The sequence below is a fragment of the Salmo salar genome, chromosome ssa27 (genome assembly GCF_905237065.1).
Source record: "Salmo salar chromosome ssa27, Ssal_v3.1, whole genome shotgun sequence".
NCBI lineage: Eukaryota > Metazoa > Chordata > Actinopteri > Salmoniformes > Salmonidae > Salmo > Salmo salar.
Genome location: NC_059468.1, coordinates 42,014,944 through 42,038,225, shown reverse-complemented (window position 1 = coordinate 42,038,225; position 23,282 = coordinate 42,014,944). Strand labels below are relative to the sequence as shown.

Here is a 23,282-nt window from a genome sequence, read left to right as displayed (position 1 = left end):
TCTAAATGACTATGAATTCACTGCTCGACTGAAGGACCTTACAGAAAATTGTGTCTAATTTCCTCAAGCTGGGCGTTTGATGCTAGTTACTACTTCACGGCAGGGCTGTTTAAAAATAATCACAATTAAATCTATTTCAATCCTACTTTGTAGCACAACAAAATTTGAAATAATCCAAGTGGAGTGAATATATATGATAGTCACTGACTAGATTGACTTTATGGTAAATAAATTTGAGACATAATTTTGCAAACCCCAATCTTCCTCATCCTAAAACGTGATGCTGCATTTGGATTGTTCTGAAATAATTATTAATTTGTTTCCTTTGTACACCAAAGTACCAAATAATACTAAAATAATTTCATGACTTGAATTGCTTCATGAGGTGTCTTGTCTGTGTGTAGAACATGAACAAACCAGGATCTCTCTGCTCCCTGCAGCAAGTTAGTCTACGTGATGAGCTACGTCGATGAGCTGGAGGAGAACGTATGATATCGTTGACACAGAGCAACACAGAGGAGGGTTGATGAGCTGGAGGAGAACGCATCATATCGTTGACACAGAGCAACACAGAGGAGGGTTGTTGACACAGAGCAATGCAGAAGAGAGAGAGGAGGATCCCTCATCATCTATTTATACATCCAGGAGTGCTCTCATTCCCTGTTCCATCCATCGGACCAGTTACTGCTGGCAGTCTCTCCTCGCGCTAGAATCAGAAGGGGACTGTCCATTGCTAAATCAAGCTCTGGCAAGTTGCTATACCGGCTACCGGCTATAACGGATTCAATCCAGCTTCAGCAAGCAGCATGCAGCCCCAAGGTGAGCCCTCCACAAATTACATTTTATGGATGCTGCCCACTGGGCACAAACCGGTTGAAGCAATGTAGTTTCAAAGATTTTGTCAATATATTGTGACTTGGAATCTTCATGGAAAAGAAATGGATTTGAAAAAAATATTGAAATGGTTAAATTTCAATAACAGGATAATGTCATCATTGTAACAAATTTTCAATATGGACAAACCTTACAAAATAAGTTAAATTTGTACCTTTGAAACAATGTCAGATCTTCAATGTTAAATCCACTATAAAAATCGACTATCTATAGGCAAGGCAGCAACTCCTACGGGAGAGTTGATCTATTATAGAGAGATCTATAGAGAATAATGTACTGGAGAGTTGATCTATTATAGAGAGATCTATAGAGAATAATGTACTGGAGAGATGATCTATTATAGAGAGATCTATAGAGAATAATGTACTGGAGAGGTGATCTATTATAGAGAGATCTATAGAGAATAATGTACTGGAGAGATTATCTATTATAGAGAGATCTATAGAGAATAATGTACTGGAGAGTTGATCTATTATAGAGAGATTTATAGAGAATAATGTACTGTTTGTAATGCTTTGCTCTATCACAGGTCTCAGAACATGGTCATCAATATCATAGATTAGTTTGCTGATAATGCAAAATATGGCATTGTTTTAATAGTATCATTATTACGTATAACTACACCATATACACAAAAGTACGTCAACACCCCTTGAAATGAGTGGATTTGGCTTTTTCAGTAAGCTATTTCAGTAGAGGAGAGATTGACTTCATCATACTTGTATTTATGAGAGGTATTGACATGTTGAATGCACCGAGCTGTCTGTTTAAACTACTGGCACACAGCTCAGACACCCATCCATACCCCACAAGACATGCCACCAGAGGTCTGTTTAAACTACTGGCATACAGCTCAGACACCCATACATACCCCACAAGACATGCCACAAGAGGTCTGTTTAAACTACTGGCACACAGCTCAGACACCCATACATACCCCACAAGACATGCCACCAGAGGTCTGTTTAAACTACTGGCACACAGCTCATACACCCATACATACCCCACAAGACATGCCACCAGAGGTCTGTTTAAACTACTGGCACACAGCTCAGACACCCATACATACCCCACAAGACATGCCACCAGAGGTCTGTTTAAACTACTGGCACACAGCTCATACACCCATACATACCCCACAAGACATGCCACCAGAGGTCTGTTTAAACTACTGGCACACAGCTCAGACACCCATACATACCCCACAAGACATGCCACCAGAGGTCTGTTTAAACTACTGGCACACAGCTCAGACACCCATACATACCCCACAAGACATGCCACCAGAGGTCTGTTTAAACTACTGGCATACAGCTCAGACACCCATACATACCCCACAAGACATGCCACCAGAGGTCTGTTTAAACTACTGGCACCCAGCTCAGACACCCATACATACCCCACAAGACATGCCACCAGAGGTCTGTTTAAACTACTGGGACACAGCTCAGACACCCATACATACCCCACAAGACATGCCACCAGAGGTCTCTTCACAGTCCCCAAGTCCAGAACAGACTATGGGAGGCGCACAGTACTACATAGAGCCATGACTACATGGAACTCTATTCCACAAAAACAATAAAAAAACACCTTATGGAACAGCGGGGACTGTGAAGAGACACACACACACACACACACACACACACACACACACACACACACACACACACACACACACAAACGATAACATACGCAGTGGATGCAGTCTATCACAGTGCCATCCATTTTGTCACCAAAGCCCCATACACTACCCACCATTGCGACCTGTATGCTCTCGTTGGCTGGCCCTCGCTTCATACTCGTCGCCAAACCCACTGGCTCCAGGTTATCTACAAGTCTCTGCTAGGTAAAGCCCCGCCTTATCTCAGCTCACTGGTCACCATAGCAGCACCCACTCGTAGCAGGCGCTCCAGCAGGTATATCTCCCTGGTCACCCCCAAAGCCAATTCCTCCTTTGGTCATCTTTCCTTCCAGTTCTCTGCTGCCAATGACTGGAACGAACTGCAAAAATCTCTGAAGCTGGAGACTCATATCTCCCTCACTAACTTTAAGCACCAGCTGTCAGAGCAGCTCACAGATCACTGCACCTGTACATAGCCCATCTGTAAATAGCCCATCTATCTACCTACCTCATCCCCATACTGTATTTATTTATTTATTTATCTTGCTCCTTTGCACCCCAGTATCTCTACTTGCACATTCATCTTCTGCACATCTACCAATCCAGTGTTTAATTGCTATATCGTAATTACTTCGCCACCATGGCCTAATTATTGCCTTATTAACTTACCTCATTTACACTCACTGTATATAGACTTTTTGTTTTCTTTTGTTCTACTGTATTATTGACTGTATGTTTTGTTTATTCCATGTTTAACTCTGTGTTGTTGTATGTGTCAAATTGCTATGCTTTATCTTGGCCAGGTCGCAGTTGTAAATGAGAACTTGTTCTCAACTAGCCTACCTGGTTAAATAAAGGTGAAATATATTTTTTTAAATAAACTATACATACACATGGATTTAGTATGTAGATATGTGGTAGTGGTGGAGTAGGGGCCTGAGGGAACACAGTGTGTTGTGAAATCTGTGAATGTATTGTAATGTTTTAAAATTGTATAAACTGCCTTAATTTTGCTGGACCCCAGGAAGAGTAGCTGCTGCTAATAAACACAATAATTAGCTGCTGCTAATAAATGCTAATAAATTAGCTGCTGCTAATAAATACAAATACAAAAAATTGGCAATAGATTGAATGGCCTTACTGGACAGCTCAGTGACTTTCAATGTGGCACTGTCATGGGATGTTTCTAATTTCTGTCCTGCTAGAGCTGACCTGGTCAACTGGAAGTATTATGATTGTGAAGTGCAAACGTCTAGGAGCAACCACCACTCAGTCGCGAAGTGGTAGGCCACACAAGCTTACAGAACATGATCACCGAGTGCCGTAGAGCGTAAAAATCGTCTGTCCTCAGTTGCAACACTCACTACTGAATTCCAAACTGCCTCTGAAAGCAACATCAGGACAAGAACTGTTCAGTGAGAGCTTCATGAAATGCAGCCGCACACAAACCTAATATCACCGTGCGCAATGCCAAGCGTCTGCTGGAGTGGTGTAAAGCTCACCACCATTGGACAATGGAGCAGTGGAAACGCGTTCTCTGGAAGGATGAATCACGCTGTTCTGGGGCTGTTTTTCATGGTTCAGGCTAGGCCCCTTAGTTCCAGTGAAGGGAAATCTTAATGCTACAGCATACACTTACATTCTAGACGATTCTGTGCTTCCAAATTTGGGGAAGGTCCTTTCCCTAAGAGTTTCAGCATGACAATGCCCCTGCTCACAAAACGAGGTCTATCCAGAAATGGTTTGTTGAGATCGGTGTGGAAGAACTTGACTGGCCTGCACTGAGACCTGACCTCAACCCCATCAAACACCTTTGGGATGAATTGGAACGCCGACTGCGAGCCAAATCTAATCGCACAACATCAGTGCCTCACTAATGCTCTTGTCGCTGAATGAAAGCAAGTCCCCGCAGCAATGTTCCAACATTTATTGGAAAGCCTTCCCAGAAGACAGCAGGGGTGGCAGGTAGCCTAGTGGTTAGAGCGTTGGACTAGTAACCGAAAGGTTGCAAGTTCGAATCCCTGAGCTGACAAGGTAAAAATCTGTCGGTCTGCCCCTGAACAAGGCAATTAATTCACTGTTCCTAGGCTGTCATTGAAAATAAGAATTTGCTCTTAACTGGCTTGCCTAGTTAAATAAAGGTTAAAAAGAAAGAGTGGAGGCTGTTATAGCAGCAAAGGGGGGACCAACTCCATATTAATGCTCATGATTTTGGAATGAGATGTTCAACGAGTAGATGTCCACATACCTTTGGTCATGTAGTGTATATTGAAAAGTGGTGACGCATCTCTGCGTGCCTGGCAGACATCTCAACTTGGATATTGGCCCTCAAGCTCAACCTCTACAAAATGGAGCTGATCTTCCTCCCAGGGAAGGCCTGCTCACTCCAAGACCTCTCCTTAACGATTAACAACTCCACAGTATCCCCCTCCCAGAGTGCAAAGAACTGTGACCCTGGACAACACCTTGTCATTCTCTGCAAACATCAAAGCAGTGACTCGCTCCTGCAGGTTCATTCTCTACAACATCCGTAGAGCACAACCTTTCCTCACACAGTAAGCGTTGCAGGTCGTCTACCTTCTAGACTACTGCAACTCTCTGTTGGCCGGGCTCCCTGTTTGTTCCATCAAACTTCTGCAACTTATCCAAAACTCAGAAGCCTGCCTGGTGTTCAACCTTCCAAAGTTCTCCTGTCTCACACAGCTCCTCTGCACACTCCATTAGCTTCCAGTCTTCAGGACCCTGGTGCAACAAGGGAAACACCCCAACCCAAGTAATCCATCCTGACACCTATGGTCTCTTGGCCCTCACAACCCCTACGGAAGGGCACCTCCCTCACAACCCAGTCCAAGCTCTTCTTTGTCCTGGCACCCCAATGGTGGAACAAGTTTCCCACTAAAGTCAAAAGGATAGCGGAGTTCCTGCCTGACAATCTTCTGAAAATGTCTGAAACCCTACCTCTTTGAAATGTATCTTAAATAACTACCACAGAGTAAAAAAAAGGTACTTATCTCTTCCTACTAGCCTGACTGATAAAGACTTTGTTGAGTGAAAATGTACTTTTCTATGATTGTGATATGTTGTTGTTCACCTAGCTATCTTAAGATTAATGCACAAATAAGAGAGTCTGCTAAATGACTCAAATATCAAATGTAAGTAAATAATGATCAGTCATGAACACAGTCATTTCCTAATGTGCTATGCAATAATAACTGTACAACCATCACTAACAGAGGTTTTTATTAAGGCCAGGATTCACTCAGATCAGTGGTAACCGTTGATAGCTTATCATTGCCTTCTGTTTAGGCGATGTCAGAGGTGTACCTGCGTCGGAGATGGTGCGCGGTCAAGAAACCACACCTACAGTTGAAGTCGGAAGTTCACATACAGTTTACATACACTGAGGTTGGAGTCATTAAAACTTGTTTTTCAACCACTCCACATATTTATTGATAACAAACTATAGTATTGACAAGTCGGTTAGGACTTTGTAGATTGTTTCCTACAATTGTTTACAGACAGATTATTTCACTTATAATTCACTGTATCACAATTCCAGGGGGTCAGACGTTTACAACTTGGAAAATTCCAGAAAATTATGTCATGGCTTTAGAAGCTTCTGATAGGCTAATTGACATCATTTGAGTCAATTGGAGGTGTACATGTGGATGTATTTCAAGGCCTACCTTCAATCTCAGTGCCTTTTTGCTTGACATCATGGGAAAATCAAAAGAAATCAGCCAAGACCTCAGAAAAAGATTTGTAGATCTCCTCAAGTCTGGTTCATCCTTGGGAGCAATTTCCAAATGCCTGAAGGTACCATGTTCATCTGTACAAACAATAGTACGCAAGTATAAACACCATGGGACCACACAGCCATCATACCCCTCAGAAAGGAGACGTGTTCTGTCTCCTAGAGATGAACGTACTTTGGTGCGAAAAGTGCAAATCAATTCCAGAACAACAACAAAGGACCTTGAGAAGATGCTGGAGGAAACAGGTACAAAAGTATCTATATCCACAGTAAAACGAGTCCTATATCGACATAACCTGAAAGGCTGCTCAGCAAGGAAGAAGCCACTGCTCCAAAACCGCCATAAAAAAGCCAGACTACGGTTTGCAACTGCACATGGGGACAAAGATCATACTTTTTGGAGAAATGTCCTCTAGTCTTATGAAACAAAAATAGAACTGTTTGGCCATAATGACCATTGTTATGCTTGGAGGAAAAAGGGGGATGCTTGCAAGCTGAAGAACACCATCCCAACCGTGAAGCACAGGGATGGCAGCATCATGTCGTGGGGGTGCTTTGCTGCAGGAGGGACTGGTGCACTTGACAAAATAGATGACATCATGAGGTAGGAAAATTATGTGGCTATATTGAAGCAACATCTCAAGACATCAGTAAGGAAGTTAAAACTTGGTCGCAAATTCACCCAACCTATTGTGGGAAGCTTGTGGAAGGCTACCTGAAACATTTTACCCAAGTTAAACAATTTAAAGGCAATGCTACCAAATACTACTTGAGTGTATGTAAACTTCTGACCCACTGGGAATGTGATGAAAGACATAAATACTGAAATAAATCATTCTCTCGACTATTAATCTGACATTTCACGTTCTTAAAATAAAGTGGTGATCCTAACTGACCTAAGACAGGGAATTTTAACTAGGATTAAATGTCAGGAATTGTGAAAAACTGAGTTTAAATGTATTTGGCTATGGTGTATGTAAACTTCCGACTTCAACTGTATATCTCACCGGCATTAAAAGTTCAGTACTATGGAAATAATGACAGTGAAATTGAAAAGCATTAAAATCAAATAATAAGGATTTATTTCAGCCAAAAGTGTTCGAACTTGTAACGCGGCTGCATGGGATACCTACTAATGTGGCAACAGGTATAACGGCGGATGCTGCTTGTGGTTTTGTGTAGGTATCTATCTATCACCTCTGACACCACCTGAACAAAAACAACTATAAGCTATGCATTTGTCGGTTACCGCGGGTTACCACAGATCTGATTGAACCGCGGCCCAATTCACTATTCAGTAATGTTCCAGATTTACCAAGACAACTAGACTATCAGTAGAGTTACCTATACACCTACTGTACACTATCAGCAGAGTTACCGATAGACCTACACTATCACTAGAGTTACCATCCTAGACACCTACATTATCAGCAGAGTTACCTATAGACCTACACTATCAGTAGAGTTACCATCCTAGACACCTACACTATGAGCAGAGTTACCTATAGACCTACACTATCAGCAGAGTTACCATCCTAGACACCTACACTATCAGTAGAGTTACCATCCTAGACACCTACATTATCAGTAGAGTTACCATCCTAGACACCTACACTATCAGTAGAGATACCATCCTAGACACCTACACTGTCAGTAGAGTTACCATCCTAGACACCTACATTATCACTAGATATACCTAGACACCTACACTATCACCAGAGTTACCTAAGCACCTACATTATCAGCAGATTTAGCTAGACACCTACACTATCAGTAAATGTACATAGACATCGACACTATTACTACAGTTACCTAGACAACCACACTAACACTAGAGTTACATAGACATCTACACTATCAGTGGAGTTACCTAGACACCTACACTATCAGTAGAGTTACATAGACACCTACACTATCACTACAGTTACCATCCTAGACACCTACACTATCAGTAGAGTTACCTAGACAACTACACTATCACTACAGTTACCTAGACAACTACATTATCACTACAGTTACCTAGACAACTACACTTACACTACAGTTACCTAGACAACTACACTATCACTACAGTTACCTAGACAACTACACTATCAGTAGAGTTACCTAGACAACTACACTATCACTGCAGTTACCTAGACAACTACACTATCAGTAGAGTTACCTAGACAACTACACTATCAGTAGAGTTACCTAGACAACTACACTATCACTACAGTTACCTAGACAACTACACTATCACTACAGTTACCTAGACAAGTACACTATCACTACAGTTACCTAGACAACTACACTATCACTACAGTTACCTAGACAACTACACTATCAGTAGAGTTACCTAGACACCTACACTATCAGTAGAGTTACCTAGACAACTACACTATCACTACAGTTACCTAGACACCTACACTATCAGTAGAGTTACCTAGACACCTACACTATCAGTAGAGTTACCTAGACACCTACATTATCAGTAGAGTTACCATCCTAGACACCTACACTATCAGTAGAGTTACCTAGACACCTACATTATAAGTAGAGTTACCATCCTAGACACCTACATTATAAGTAGAGTTACCTAGACACCTACATTATCAGTGGAGTTACCTAGACACCTACACTATCAGTAGATTTACCCTCCTAGATACCTACATTATCAGTAGAGTTACCATCCTAGACACCTACACTATCAGTAGATTTACCCTCCTAGATACCTACATTATCAGTAGAGTTACCATCCTAGACACCTACACTATCAGTAGAGATACCATCCCAGACACCTACACTATCAGTAGAGTTACCTAGACAATTACACTTCCAGTAACCTGCTTGTCTGCCATTCAGCCAGACTATTTCATAAAATAACATGGTCTGTATATCTCTGTCTGATCTCTGTGGTTCTGTGTGCCTGCGAGCTTGAGTCAGCGGTTCATTGCGTGGGTGTGAGGAAGTCGGGGTGGGGGTTGGGTGGGTCCAGACAGAGGCTCAATAGCGAGTCAATGTTCAAAGCCTGTTGGGACAAATTGGGAGGAGAGAGATGTGGGCTCCCATTTAAATAGAATAGTAGAGGATCGAGGAGAGATGGATGAGAGACCCGAGGAAGGGATAGAGATGGAAGCTCCTATTTAAATAGAATATTAGAGGAGGATCGAGGAGCGATGGATGAGAGACCCGAGGAAGGGATAGAGATGGAGGCCAAGTACCAAACATGATACTAATGCTGTTGACAACCTGTTACTAGTAATGTATAGAGATTCAAAGAGAGAGAGAGAGAGAGAGAGAGAGAGAGAGAGAATGAGGGAGAGTTAGAGAGAGAGGGAGAGAGAGAGAGAGAAAGGGGTGTTGAAGACAGAAAGCAGACAGAAAAATACACAGACAGCCAGGTCTCTTAGTGCAGGCCAGGGTAGTGCAGATGAACTACAGACAGCCAGGTCTCTTAGTGCAGGCCAGGGTAGTGCAGATGAACTACAGGTAGCAAGGTCTCTTAGTGCAGGCCAGGGTAGTGCAGATGAACTACAGACAGCCAGGTCTCTTAGTGCAGGCCAGGGTAGTGCAGATGAACTACAGGTAGCAAGGTCTCTTAGTGCAGGCCAGGGTAGTGCAGATGAACTACAGACAGCCAGGTCTCTTAGTGCAGGCCAGGGTAGTGCAGATGAACTACAGGTAGCAAGGTCTCTTAGTGCAGGCCAGGGTAGTGCAGTTGAACTACAGACTTAGATTTAGAGCTGACAGGCAGATATTAGAATGATTAACGGCTGACAGTGAGATACTAGAAAGATGTAGGGCTGAAAGGGATATATTAGACAGATGTAGGGCTGAAATGGGAGATTTTATAGAGATTTAGGGCTGACGGAGATATTAGAGAGATTTTGGGCTGAAAAGTGACATATTTGAGAGATGTAGGGCTGAAAGGGAGATATTAGAGAGATGTAGAGCTAAACGGGAGATATTAGAGAGAAATAGGGCTGAAAGGGGACATATTGGTGTTATTAACGGCTGATATTGGAGATATTAGAGAGATTCACGGCTGACAGAGAGATATTAGAGAGAGGTAAGGCTGACAGGAAAATATTAGAGAGATTAAGGTCAGATATTGGAGATATTTGAGAGATTTAGGGCTGACATGGAGATATTAGAAAGATGTATTGCTGAAATGGGAGATTTTAGAGAGATTTAGGGCTGACAGGGAGATATTAGAGAGATATAGGGCTGAAATGGGAAAGACTCTAGAGATTAAGGGCTGATTTTGGAGATACTAGAGAGATTAAATGCTGACATTGGAGATATTAGAGAGATGTAGGGCTGATATTGTAGATTGTAGAAGACTTTAGGTCTGATAGGGAGATATAAAGATTTTGGGCTGATAAATGAGATATTAGAAAGACGTAGGGCTGTAAAGGGAGATATTAGAGAGATTTAGATCTGAAAGGGGCGATATTAGAGAGATTAATGGCAGATATTGGAGATTTTTGAGAGATTTAGGGCTGACAGTGAGATATTTGAGATATTTAGGGCTGACATGGAGATTTTTGATAGATTTTGGGCTGCCAGGGAGATATTGGAGATTTTTGATAGATTTAGGGCTGACAGTGAGATATCTGAGATATTTAGGGCTGACAGTGAGATATCTGAGATATTTAGGGCTGACAGTGAGATATCTGAGATATTTTGGGCTGACAGGGAGATATCTGAGATATTTTGGGCTGACAGGGAGATATTTGAGATATTTAGGGCTGACAGGGAGATATCTGAGATATTTAGGGCTGACAGTGAGATATCTGAGATATTTTGGGCTGACAGGGAGATATCTGAGATATTTTGGGCTGACAGGGAGATATTTGAGATATTTAGGGCTGACAGGGAGATATCTGAGATATTTTGGGCTGACAGTGAGATATCTGAGATATTTTGGGCTGACAGGGAGATATTTGATAGATGTTGGGCTGACATGGAGATATCTGAGATATTTAGGGCTGACAGTGAGATATCTGAGATATTTAGGGCTGACATGGAGATATCTGAGATATTTAGGGCTGACATGGAGATATCTGAGATATTTAGGGCTGACAGGGAGATATTGGAGATTTTAGAAAGCTTTAGGGCTGACATGGAGATATTGGCGATTTTAGAAAGCTTTAGGGCTGACAGGGAGATATTAGAGAGATGTAGGTCTGAAAGGGGAGATATTAGAGAGGTACGGCAACTGCTCCGCCCCCAACCATAAGGCTCTCCAGAGGGTAGTGAGGTCTGCACAACACATCACCGGGGAAAACTACCTGCCCTCCAGGGCACCTACACCACCCGATGTCACTACAAGGCCAAAAAGATCATCAAGGACAACAACCACCCGAGCCACTGCCTGTTCACCCCGCTATCATTCAGAAGGCGAGGTCAGTACAGGTGCATCAAAGCTGGGACCGAGAGACTGAAAAACAGCTTCTATCTCAAGGCCATCAGACTGTTAAACAGCCATCACTAACATAGAGTGGCTGCTGCCAACATACTGACTCAAATCTCTAGCCACTTTAATAATAAAAAATGGATGTAATAAATGTATCACTAGCCAGTGCCACTTTATATAATGTTTTCAAACCCTACATTACTCATCTCATATGTATATACTGTACTCTTTACCATCTACTGCATCTTGCCTATGCCGTTCGGCCACCGCTCATCCGTATATTTTTATGTACATATTCTTATTAACTCCTTTACACTTGTGTGTAAAAGGTAGTTGTTGTGAAATTGTTAGATTACTTGTTAGATATTACTGCATGGTTGGAACTAGAAGCACACGCATTTCGCTACATTCGCATTAACATTTGCTAACCATGTGTATGTGACAAATAAAATTGTATTTGATTTGACCAGGGGAGCATGGTCCGTGACCAGGGTGAAGTGGGTACCTAACAGGTAATACTAGCGCCCACTTCACCGCTAGACACTCTTTCTCAACAATAGAGTACTTTTTTTCTCTTGGTATCAGCTTTCGGCTGATGTACATGATGGGGTGCTCCTCTCCATCTTGTATCTGGGACAGAATGGCCCCTAGTCCCGTGTCACATGCATACGTCTGGACCAACATCTGCACCTGGAAATCAGGCGTTACGAGAATCAGATGGGAGCACAGTGCTTCCTTCAGACGGCTGAACGCCGCTTCTGTCTCGTCCGTCCATTTCACTGTTTTCAGGAGGTGGGCCCTGGTTAGATCGGTGAGGAAGGAAGCTATAGCCGCAAAGTTGGGGATAAACCAGCTATAGTATCCTGCCAGTCCCAGGAAGGACTTGACCTGTGTCTTGGTGCGTGGAACGGGCCAGTCACGTACCGTGTGAACCTTCCTCTCCTGGTGCTTGATGTTCCCCCGTCTGATCAAATACCCCAGGTACTCCACCTCCTCGAACACTAGTTTGCATTTCTTGTGGTTCGCGGTCTGAGCGCGTCCAGCACCGCCTGGAGGCGCGTCAGGTGCTCTTCCCAACCTTGGCTGTGGATGAACACTAGTTTGCATTTCTTGTGGTTCGCGGTCTGAGCGCGTCCAGCACCGCCTGGAGGCGCGTCAGGTGCTCTTCCCAACCTTGGCTGTGGATGATGATATCATCCAAATAGGCTGCTGCATACTGCTGGTGGGGTCGAAATACTTTGTTCATCAGTCGCTGGAATGTGGGTGGGGTTCCGTGGAGACCGAACGGGAGCACCCGGTACTGATACAATCCATCTGGTGTCGAAAACGGCATCTTCTCCCGGGAGGAGGCTGCCAACGGTACCTGCCAATATCCTTTGGTCAGGTCAAGGGTGCTGATGTACCGGGCGTTTCTCAATCGGTCGATGAGCTCGTCCACCCTCGGCATGGGGTAGGGGTTGAACAAGCTTATGTCGTTCACATCTCGGAAATCATTACAGAAACGCAGGCTAACGTCCGGTTTGGGCACCAACATGACGGGGCTGCACCATGCACTGTGAGACTCTTCAACGATCCCCTCCTCAGCATAGCCTCCACTTCCTGTTTCACGGCCTTCCTTCGGGCCTCTAGAATCTGTACCATTTCCATGAGCCAGGTACGGATGTGGTGTTCAATGAGGGTCGTGCAGCCCGGCTTCTCGGAGAACGTGTTCCGATTAACGAGCTCCCTGAGATCTTGCTTCTGGGCTGGGTCGAGGTCCTCATTGCTCGGGACCACCACTGGTACCGTTGGCGTCCTTGGTCCCGACCATAACACGGCCGCACAGGCGATGGTTCGTCCTCACTCTCGTCTTCGGCTGGCTCGTACCTTCTTCCTCAGCTCATGCCCCCACAGGGCTGCGAACAGCGGACAATCTCGTCCCACTAGAAGAGGTACCAGCAACTCTGGTACTGCACCCACCATCATCTGGCAGTTCCCTTGTGGTGTCACGATGTTGGCCCATACGGTTGATTACCGCTTTGTGTCCCTTTGAACACAGGAAATGGACATCTCCCTACCACGTTCGGTATCCTGATTCAACAGACTCGTGGTTACGAGGGTAACCATACTTCTGGGGTCTAATAGAGCTTCCGTGTCGTGTCCGTCAACCTTCACTGGGACCATGGGTGCAGTTGATTCATGGTGTGCCCAACAGGAGGTGACATAGTTCACTGCATGACCCACCTCGCCTCCGGGGCTTGCTGATGGCATCGACTCCTCTCGAGCCGTGCAATTCCAGGCAATGTGCCCCCGGGCGCCACACTCAAAACACCTCCTTTGTTCTCCATCTACCTGGGGTTGTCGGTGGAGGGGCGGCCCTACTCCAGCCGTCTCTCCACGGGTTTGCGGTCCTTTGGCCCTGCCGAACGTCGGTTTGGGGTACACAGCAGTGGGGCTGTCCTTCCGACTCCTCGAACAGGTCGCCGACTCGGCTCGGCTCAAACTCAGCAGGGCCTGAGTGTTCTGATGTGTTTCCACTGCTTCCTGGAGGCCCTCCAAGGTCTGGGGTGCACATAGACTCGCTGCCCTCTTCATGTCGTGGGGTAGTGCCCGTAGGAAGCGATCCAGGACCACTTTGTCTAGGATGGAGAGGGTGGATGCGTCGGTTAGGAGCCATCCCCTGGTGACGCGCAGTAGTTCGCCCATCTGGACTCGGGGGGATGCGCCGGCTACGAACCTCCAGTGGTGGAATAGTTGAGCCCGATGGGCCAGGCTGTACATTTACATTTAAGTCATTTAGCAGACGCTCTTATCCAGAGCGACTTACAAATTGGTGCATTCACCTTATAATATCCAGTGGAACAACCACTTTACAATAGTGCATCTAAATCTTTTAAGGGGGGGTTAGAAGGATTACTTTATCCTATCCCAGGTATTCCTTAAAGAGGTGGGGTTTCAGGTGTCTCCGGAAGGTGGTGATTGACTCCGCTGTCCTGGCGTCGTGAGGGAGCTTGTTCCACCATTGGGGTGCCAGAGCAGCGAACCGTTTTGACTGGGCTGAGCGGGAACTGTGCTTCCTCAGAGGTAGGGAGGCGAGCAGGCCAGAGGTGGATGAACGCAGTGCCCTTGTTTGGGTGTAGGGCCTGATCAGAGCCTGAAGGTACGGAGGTGCCGTTCCCCTCACAGCTCCATAGGCAAGCACCATGGTCTTGTAGCGGATGCGAGCTTCGACTGGAAGCCAGTGGAGAGAGCGGAGGAGCGGGGTGACGTGAGAGAACTTGGGAAGGTTGAACACCAGACGGGCTGCGGCGTTCTGGATGAGTTGTAGGGGTTTAATGGCACAAGCAGGGAGCCCAGCCACGTAGCGGCTGAGTATCTCCCGTTTGAGTCCATCGTAGTTAGCCGCCTGTTCATCGTTCAGGTCCCAATATGCCTTTTGAGCATTCCCAGAGAAGAACAGCAGACTGGCCCACTTCTGTCTTGGCCATCCTTCCCGTAGTGCCGTCCGTTCAAACGTACAGAGGTAGGTTTCGATGTCGTCATTGATTAAAAACTGGTTTGGATGTGATTCAGTAGTCCTTGTAGCTTCCTGATTTCCTCAATGAGGAGGACGTTTTTTTAGCCGCTGATCCTCCAGCGTTCGTTCCTGAACCGCCTGTTGAGGTTGTTGGGCCCGGACGAACTGAGCAATCAACTCATCCATGCTGATGCTGCGTAAACGTAAACCCTGATCTGACCACGTTATAAGAGTGCCCGCATTCTCCACCACTTGTGGCAGACCAGGGGGTTGGGTCAAAACGTTTACACAGATCAGACACGGACAGAGTAGGATTAGCTCAGTTTCAAGGATGTTTATTAAAATAATAGTCCAAAAAGAAAAGAATACCATCTACTGGGCTTTGGGTCTTGCTGTATCCTGTGGGGATCAAAAACTGAACTCTCTCCTGTTACCTCTGGTAATGTCCCCAACTATACGGGAGTCCTTTCCTCCCCCAGTCTCTCCCTTGAGTGCTGCCCTTCTGGCAGCTTGATGGGAGTTGTTCAGCTGATGAGCATTCAGCCCTTGATTACTCACCAATCCCCAATCAGCCTCAATTAGTCCTGGCCAGAGAGCCCGTCGAGACCTGGCACGTCCAGCAGATGGAGCCATCACCTCGTGGTGTATACTCCGTCTGTCACCAGGCCTGCTGTACGCCACACTGTATTTAGAAATTCTCTCAGAATAGGAGTGCTGATCTAGGGTCATGTCCACTAGTCTTATCTTATATCTAAACAGCTAAACTGAACCTAAATCAGCACACCTACTCTGAAAATATTACTGATTACGGACCAAGAGAGGAATGGGTAGGGCTGAGCAGCAGGGATCTCTTTAAAAGAAGACATCCTTTAAGGATTAATGAAGCTTCTAGCTCTCATGTGATGTCCTGGCTTTATTTGTTGGGAACAACGAGCACATGTTCAGTCCCTGTCCCAGCATGCTGTATTTATCTCCAGGTGTCCAAGAGGAACATGCCGGTTTTTTCCTTTCTCAAGTAAACCCTGCAAACACCTCTCTCCTCCTGGTATGCTCATCCATGTATCCTCTCTCTCTCCTCCTGGTATGCTCATCCATGTATTCGGTCTCTCTCTCTCTCTGTCTCTCTCCTCCCGGTTTGTTCATCCATGTATTCTCTCTCTCTCTCTGTCTCTCTCCTCCTGATTTGTTCATCCATGTATTCTCTCTCTCTCCTCCTGATTTGTTCATCCATGTATTCGGTCTCTCTCTCTCTCTGTCTCTCTCCTCCCGGTTTGTTCATCCATGTATTCTCTCTCTCTCCTCCCGGTTTGTTCATCCATGTATTCTCTCTCTCCCTGCCAGTCCTAACATCATGCCTTAAACTGTTGTCTTACTCTGAGGCGGATGCAGGGACATTAACAATGAATCTGTCGGAGGGGGGGGATACGTTTTTTTTCTCTCCATCAAATGCCGTGTGAGGTGAATTTTAAACCCAACCACGAACCTAAAGGTGAACACATTGATGTAGGAAGTCTGTTTCTACCTCAGACAACTTGCTGCTATTTCCCTCCAGTCATTTCAACCAAATTGGCTTAATTATGTGGTCTGATTCATCCAGCACCAGCATCAGAGTGTTTTGTCTGATAGATAGAGAGATAGACATCCCTGGGACAGAAATTACAACTCTCTCTCTCTGCACAGCATTTTATAGTTTGTCTCGCTTATAAAATTCAATATTTCACCTGTCACTGAATGTGTCAATATTTTGACAGTGTACATGTGGGAAGGCCTATTGACCTCTAGCATTTGAAAATGTCTTTTTACATGTGTTTTGTGTTCATTCCCACTGGGCACAAACTGGTTAAGTTAGTAATGTGACGTCAAATCTATGTGGAAAATACATTGGATTTGAAAAAAGTAATCAACGTAAACGAATGTTTTGAGGGTAAAATTTCAACCACAGGATTATTTCATCATGGTAACATATAGTGAATTTGTACCTTTGAAACAACGTCATATCTTCAACGTTATACGGTGCATTCAGAAAGTATTCAGACCCCTTGGTTTTCTTCACATTTTCTTACCTAACAGACTTATTCTAAAATTGATTAAATTGTTTTTTCTTCATCAATCTACACACAATAACCCATAGTGACAAAGCAAAAACAGGTTTATTGAAATTTTATAAAGAAAGTATAAAGGTAATTATCATTAGTACTCAGAACCTTTACTCAGTAATTTGTTGAAGCACCTTTGGCAGCGATTACAGCCTCAAGACTTCTTGGGTACGACGCTACACGCTCTACCTTGCTATGTTGTTGTCTTAGGTCTCTCGTTATGTAGTGTTGTGTTGTCTCTCTTGTGATGTAATGTGTGTTTTGTCCTATATTTTTATTTTTAATCCCAGCCTGACCATAAGGTGCTACAGAGGGTAGTGCGTACGGCCCAGTACATAACTGGGGCCAAGCTTCCTGCCATCCAGGACCTCTATACCAGGCGGTGTCAGAGGAAGGCTAAAAAGAATTGTCAAAAACCCCAGTCACAGACTGTTCTCTCTGCTACAGCATACGGTACCGGAGCGCCCCTTCTAGAACAGCTTCTGTTTACATTGACACCACACCCTTTTTATTTATTTAATTTTATATATTTCACCTTTATTTAACCTGGTAGGCCAGTTGAGAACAAGTTCTCATTTACAACTGCGACCTGGTCAAGATAAAGCAAAGCAGTGCAACAAAAACAGAAACACAGAGTTACACATAAACAAACGTACAGTCAACACAATAGAAAAATCTATGTTCAGTGTGTGCAAATGTAGAAGATTAGGGAGGTAAGGCAATAAATAGGCCATAGAGGCGAAATAATTACAATTCAGCATTAACACTGGAGTGATAGATGTGCATTACATTTTACATTTTAGTCATTTAGCAGACGCTCTTATCCAGAGCGACTTACAGTAGTGAATGCATACATTTCATTTCTAAACATTTCTTTTTTTTTTTTCTGTGCTGTGCTGGCCCCCTGTGGGAATCGAACCCACAACCCTGGCATTGCAAACACCATGCTCTACCAACTGAGCTACAGGGAAGATGTGCAGATGATGATGTGCAAGTAGAGATACTGGGGTGCAAAAGACCAAGAGGATAGATAACAATATGGGGATGAGGTAGTTTGGTGTGCTATTTACAGATTGGCTGTGTACAGGTACAGTGATCGGTAAGCTGCTCTGACAGCTGATGCTTAAAGTTAAAGAGGGAGATATAAGACTCCAGCTTCAGTGATTTTTGCAATTCGTTCCAGTCATTGGCAGCAGAGAACTGGAAGGAAAGGCGGCCAAAGGAAGGGTGGGTGACCAGGCAAATATACCTGCTGGAGCGCTTGCTACGGGTGCTGCTATGGTGACCAGTGAACTAAGGTGGAGCTTTACCTAGTGCAGACTTATAAATGACCTGGAACCAGGGGATTTGGGATGAATATGAAGCGAGGGCCAGCCAACGAGAGCATACAGGTCGCAGTGGTGGGTAGTATATGGGGCTTTGGTGACAAAACGGATGGCACTGTGATAGACTACATCCAGTTTGCTGAGTAGAGTGTTGGAGGCTATTTTGTAAATGACATCGTAGAAGTCAAGGATCGGTAGGATAGTCAGTTTTACGAGGGTATGTTTGGCAGCATGAGTGAAGGAGGCTTTGTTGCAAAATAGGAAGCCGATTCTAGATTTGATTTTGGATTGGAGATGCTTAATGTGAGTCTGGAAGGAGAGTTTACAGTCCAACCAGACACCTAGGTATTTGTAGTTGTCCACATATTCTAAGTCAGAACCGTCCAGAGTAGTGATGCTAGACGGGTGGGCAAGTATGGGCAGCGATCGGTTGAAGAGCATGCATTTAGTTTTATTTGCATTTAAGAGCAGTTGGAGGCCACGGAAGGAGTTGAATGATTAAAATTATTCTAAAGACCCCCACCATTGATTATGTTGTTATTAATTTGCTTATGTGCCATTGTACTTATGCTCACTGTATAGCTGAATATTGAGGCCTCTGTCTGTGTCTAGCGCTCTGCCAAAACCCGCAGCCCCACATCTGTGAGAAAAGGTGAGAAAAGGGACTGAGGGCGAGACACAGAGAGACTGTCTCTGTTTTTCTCTGAAACAAGCGCAGATTTGAGTTTCAAATTTGCCGCTCTTGAAATGCACCTGCTGTTGATGGAGTGCACCACGGGTGGCACGCTAGCGTCCCACCTAGCCCATAGAGGTTAACAAGCATGAAACCAAGGCTTTTACGGTTCCAGAAGTCAACAAATGAGAGCGCCTGGAGAATAGGAGTGGATCTAGGGGCTGCAGGGCCTGGGTTAACCTCTAAATCACCAGAAGAACAGAGGAGGAGTAGGATAAGGGTACGGCTAAAGGCTATAAGAACTGGTCGTCTAGTGAGTTCGGAACAGAGAGTAAAAGGAGCAGATTTCTGGCCGCGGAAGAATAGATTCAAGGCATAATGTACAGACAAGGGTATGGTAGGATGTGAATACAGTGAAGGTAAACCTAGGCATTGAGTGACGATGAGAGGTTTTGTCTCTAGAGTTACCATTTAAGACAGGTGAGGTCACCGCATGTGTGGGGGATGGAACAAAACGGCTAACCCTAACCCTAACCCTAAGACATATTGAGCAGGGCTGGAGGCTCTACAGTGAAATAAGACAATAGTCACTAACCAAAACAGCTATTAAGTTCATTCCTGTCCCTCATACTAAATCCTCTTCCTCTTAATTCCCCATAGGAACAGGATGCTCCTGACAACGTGCCAGTGAGCTGAAAAGAGAGAGAGCTGAAGGTAAACTCAAAGTTATAAAGATGAACCCTATGGAGGAAATGACGACCATGTCTCTGCCGATGTGGGCTCTGTTCACCAACTCCAGCCAGCTGTACTACAACCCCAACACCACTGTGGCCCCTAATTTCCTCACCAAACCCAAGGCCTGTGAGCAGCTCAACATTGCCACAGAGGTCTTCCTCATCCTGGGTATTATCAGTTTGTTGGAGAACATCCTGGTCATCTACGCCATCATCAAGAACAAGAACCTCCACTCCCCCATGTACTTCTTTGTGTGTTCCCTGGCTGTGGCCGACATGCTGGTCAGCGTCTCCAACGCCTGGGAGACCATCATCATCTACCTGCTGACCAACCGGCAGCTCATTGTGGACGACCATTTTATTCGTCAGATGGACAACGTCTTTGACTCCATGATCTGTATATCAGTGGTGGCGTCTATGTGTTCTCTCCTGGCCATCGCTGTAGACCGGTATGTGACCATCTTCTACGCTCTGCGTTACCACAGCATCATGACCCATAGAAGGGCCGTTCTCATCATCGGAGCCATCTGGACCTTCTGCACGGGCTGCGGCATCGTCTTTATCATGTATTCCGACACCACCCCTGTTATCATTTGCTTGGTATCCATGTTCTTCACCATGCTGGTGCTCATGGCCTCGCTGTACAGCCACATGTTCATGCTGGCTCGCTCGCACGTCAAGCGCATCGCGGCTCTGCCAGGGTACAACTCCATCCACCAGAGGGCCAGCATGAAGGGAGCCATCACTCTCACAATCCTCCTGGGCATCTTCATCGTCTGCTGGGCACCCTTCTTCCTCCACCTTATCCTGATGATCTCCTGCCCCGGGAACCTATATTGTGTGTGCTTCATGTCTCACTTCAACATGTACCTCATCCTCATCATGTGTAACTCTGTGATTGACCCTCTGATCTACGCCTTCAGGAGTCAGGAGATGAGGAAAACCTTTAAGGAGATTATCTGTTGCTACAGCCTGAGGAACGTGTTTGAGTGTCTCCCTGTGTGCTATAAACCTGGAGTGGCATAGAACTCTTACCCTTATAGACTCTTTGGCCATGGGTCCTACATGTGGTTTAGTCAGCAGAATTTGGGCATGAACAGAGTGCATTGGAGGAGAAGACTGTCTTATTAAAATGTGTCTTAGACTGCCTTGTCCCAATGCAGTCTGATTAAGCTCAACTTGTAGAACCCTTAGTGCCTTAACACTAGAACTGCTAAAGCAGTCATTTTGACCCTACAGTGTATATTCGTCCACCTAATCAAAGCAGTCTCATAAGCCTACTCTGGCCTACTTGGAGTAGGCTACACAGTGAGAGTGTGCGTAATTGTGCATGCTGAACGGTTTTCAATATCTGGGAAAAGATACACATCAGGCAGCAGGTGAGCGAGTGTCAAAGAATGTGCTGATGAGGCAAGGGGAGACATGTAATGATGGACAACTTCTTCACTGTCATTGGAGAACAAGTTACGTGTGGCCGGCACAATGAACAAAGTTAGACGTGTGCTCCCTCCCTCTGTGCAAAAATAAGCACCTGCACTGCCGTTATACTCCACAAAGGTGCTGAAGAATGACAAGATGACAGTCATCTTTTTATTGTGTTCCTATTACACTACAACCAAACAAAGGTATGTCAAAGTGTGTCAAGCAAGTGAAAGTTAGGAAAATTGTGTCAACTGTTAGGACAAGGGATAACAGCTAAATGAAATCCAACTGATGCCATTGAGTGAAGATGCACACAAGCACGAGCTGACAATACTTTACAATTTTTATCTGCTGTCATATCTACACTTATATTCATTAGAATGCCTTTATTGCTTTTGTGCTGAGTTTCATTATTTATCAAGGCCACGTGGCACTTATAATGATGTTTAGGCTGCTGATGTTTTCATCACTTGACCGCTTGACCATGCATCTTTGTATTTTGGAGTAGTTATAAAAATAAGCTGTTACCATGTTCCAACACATGCTTTCTGTTTCATAGTTGTAACAAAGGCACTCCACTAATAAAATTGATTGAACACGATTTATTTAATATTCTTTGTCATATGTCCTTCAGTAAAAAAAATGAATGAAAATGCTCTTCTGTTTTTTGAAATAAAATAAAAATAGGGTAATACCTTAAGTGTCCATTCATTAAACATGTAAATAAAAAGTAATACATGTGTTTATAACAGAGTAGTGTACATTCATTAATATGTAACTAAATAGTGTGTTTATAACAGAGTAGTGTTCATTCATTAATATGTAACTAAATAGTGTGTTTATAACAGAGTAGGGTTCATTCATTAATATGTAACTAAACAGTAAGTGTGTTTATAACAGAGTACATTAATTAATGACTCCAACATAAGTGTATGTAAACTTCTGACATCAACTGTATACAGAAATATAATTTAAAAAACAGTACACAACACTTCCTATGCATCAGTACACAACACTTCCTATGCATCAGTACACTACACTTCCTATGCATCAGTACACTACACTTCCTATGCATCAGTACACAACACTTCCTATGCATCAGTACACTACACTTCCTATGCATCAGTACACTACACTTCCTATGCATCATGTAAATACTCTAAAACCGGTTAATCTCTTTGTCTAATTGCCTTAATCTGTATTGATTTGATAAACACAGGATAGGTGTAGTATTTCATCAAATGAGAAACTTAATTTCAATCAGTAGAGAATGTGAAACGCTTAATTGAAAGAAGTTCATTATTCAAGTGTTATAAATACATAATACATGCATTATAATTATTATAATTGTAATATTATATTATAAATACAAGTTCAATCTTTACTTCAATGCACATCTGTTGTGCATTATAAAAACAGAGGAAGAAAGAGGTGGGGAGAGGTGTAAAAGACAAAGGGAAAGAGGTAAGAACAGAGGAGCAGGGAGGGCAGCATATGATTAATGAATCACAGTGCCATCCTAATATTCTCTCAGTTCATCACAGTTACATAATAGTGTCTCCAGTGGTGTTTTCTAACCAGCCTTAGGCTCCCAGTCAGCCTGAAGGTTATGTTAAGAGCGGGTGAGGTGGTGCAGATGAGAGACAGATGGAGAGAGAGAGAGAGCATGTTTATTTTTTTATTCTAACACTGTCTGTCATCATAATCATCAGGAGGTGAAATGCAAAACTGACCTTGGATCATTAACTCTGGGACTACTACATCTCTATCTGTATTTTAATGTAAAGCATCTCTTTAATAATACTTCCTGTTGACCTGACCAAGTGACCTCTCACCTCTGATCATGCTGTGCCCTCTATGTCA

The 23,282-nt window shown here is 44.1% G+C and overlaps 1 protein-coding gene across 1 annotated transcript; it reads left to right on the top strand.

Annotated features, from left to right (window-relative positions):
* Positions 1-536: 536 nt before the first annotated feature.
* Positions 537-22,020, top strand: LOC106589114 (melanocortin receptor 5). The gene is made up of 2 exons (XM_014178811.2): positions 537-819; positions 19,924-22,020. Exon 2 carries the CDS (start codon positions 19,998-20,000, stop codon positions 21,021-21,023), a length of 1,026 nt encoding a protein of 341 aa, XP_014034286.1. The 5' UTR covers positions 537-819; positions 19,924-19,997; the 3' UTR covers positions 21,024-22,020.
* The last annotated feature ends 1,262 nt before the right edge of the window (positions 22,021-23,282 follow it).

Coding starts and splice junctions, on each gene's coding strand:
- LOC106589114 (XM_014178811.2), top strand. CDS start 19,998: ATGAACCCTATGGAGGAAATGACGACCATGTCTCTGCCGATGTGGGCT.